Source organism: Aplysia californica, unplaced genomic scaffold (assembly GCF_000002075.1).
Source record: "Aplysia californica isolate F4 #8 unplaced genomic scaffold, AplCal3.0 scaffold00926, whole genome shotgun sequence".
Lineage (NCBI taxonomy): Eukaryota > Metazoa > Mollusca > Gastropoda > Aplysiida > Aplysiidae > Aplysia > Aplysia californica.
In genome coordinates, this window is record NW_004798196.1 from 55164 (window position 1) to 56938 (window position 1775).

At 39.3% G+C, this 1775-nt stretch overlaps 1 protein-coding gene across 2 annotated transcripts in view; it reads right to left on the bottom strand.

Moving 5' to 3' along the window:
- Positions 1-1775, bottom strand: part of LOC101864652 — a 6888-nt gene that overhangs the window by 1805 nt on the left and 3308 nt on the right. The window contains exons 2-3 of one of the 2 annotated variants that reach the window (XM_013089320.2): positions 1371-1626; positions 202-325 (exon numbers count right to left, since the gene is read on the bottom strand). In XM_013089320.2, the coding sequence (XP_012944774.1) occupies positions 266-325; positions 1371-1626 (316 nt within the window). In that variant the 3' untranslated portion in view covers positions 202-265. Of the gene's footprint in view, positions 1-201; positions 398-1370; positions 1627-1775 lie in introns of both variants that reach the window. The other variant, XM_005110660.3, reaches the window with a different exon arrangement.

Consider the following 1775-nt stretch of genomic DNA (forward strand, 5'->3'; position numbering starts at 1 on the left):
CACCACCACCACCACCACCATCACTACTACCATCACCACCACCACCACCACCACCATCATCAGACTACTACCATTAACACCACCACCACCACCATCACCAGAATCAACACAACAAAACAACTAACTGCAAACCCTGTTAATGGCAACATTCACACACCTACAACATTGAATCAAACAGAAAAACAACAAAAGAATACCCACAACAGAATTATCCACGCTCATCACAACTGTACCGCGAAAAGCAAACGGCGGGGCGAGCAGCTGTTCAACCTCCTTGAGAAGTGCGTTTTGGCGACACAAGTTCCTCAAGGCACCTCCGACGTCTCTGAAAAGTTCGGTACAGTTTGCGGGGCATGTGAGGGCTCATCAGTAGAAAGTAAATGATGCTAACCGTGACCTGAAGGGGAGACAAAAAAATTGTCGTTAGGACTTGAAATGGTTGAAGAAGAAAAAAAAGCTCTTTTCTACGGCTGGATAATTGGCCCATTGCGCTATGGGAGTGGAGATTAATTACTCAATTAAACATTTAAATTTGTCGTTCAGACTTGAATTTGTTGCAATCAACTCTATTTGGCGGCAGGACAAATGGCCTACAGGTTATGGTAAATATCTATAGAAACCATATTGGAGGGGGACGAGGTAGGAAGAAAGCAGAGACGAAGTGTACGACTATGTTGCCTCAAGTAAATGTCATAAAAATTTGGTGTATTTTAAGTGTTAATCCACTTTTTTTTATTTGAGATGTGAACAAAAAAAAAGAAAACATAGGGAATAACACAGCGAGAGTCATAGCAGCCCGCCTCCTAAATGATCTCATTTGTGTCGATGGGGGTGTAAAACATCTACACTGATAATAATTATTACTCTAACAATGCCCTTGGCGGCATTTAATTCTTTTTTTTTTAATTTCTATTAGAATAGTGTTCAATGTAGGTCTAGTATAAAGATCTGTTTTATGGTAGGCCCTATAACGTATTCTATACATAAAAAGTAAGAGTTAATTGTTCAAGAATAAATTCTATCCGAGAGACGAGACAACACATCATAAGTAGGAGCTGGTGGTGACATTTATATTTCATTATTACAGAGGGATCAAGTGAATCATATCGTCAAATGGGTAAAAGTAAACTTTGGCCCTCCTTTCGGGACTTTCGGGACTAAGAATAACTAGCACCTGGGACCTCCTCAAACAAACAAACAAACAAACAAACAAACAAATAAGCAAACAAAAACCAGCAAAAACAAGCCACAAACAAAACAACAACCAACTAACAAAAAAAAATTAATAAAAAGAAACACAAAAAAAAACCTCCCCAAAAAAAATACTCCAAAAATTAAAAAAAATTAATTATGCACGAGAACGATTTTACCTGCAGACCAGCGAAAGCTATCAACTCAAGAAGCAAGTCGACGGACTGAAAGATGAGGCCGCACCCAGCAACGAGAACTTCCGCTAGGATCACCATGACAATAAACGCCACATCCGCCTTAGCTGTCCGGCCGTTGAGGTTGCACGTGTAGATGATGCAGGCGTGAGTGGTGAGTATGATGTAGAGTACAAATATCAACGGCAATGTGGAGAACCCATCCACTAGGAAGACATCTCTCAGGGCACTGGAGAACATTCTGAGAAGCGGTGGGAGAAAGTGGTTAAATATAAGATAAGATAAGATAAGAAACGATACGATAAGATACGATAAGATAAGATAAGATAAGATACGATAAGATAAGATAAGATAAGATAAGATAAGATAAGATAAGATCTTTTTTGTCTA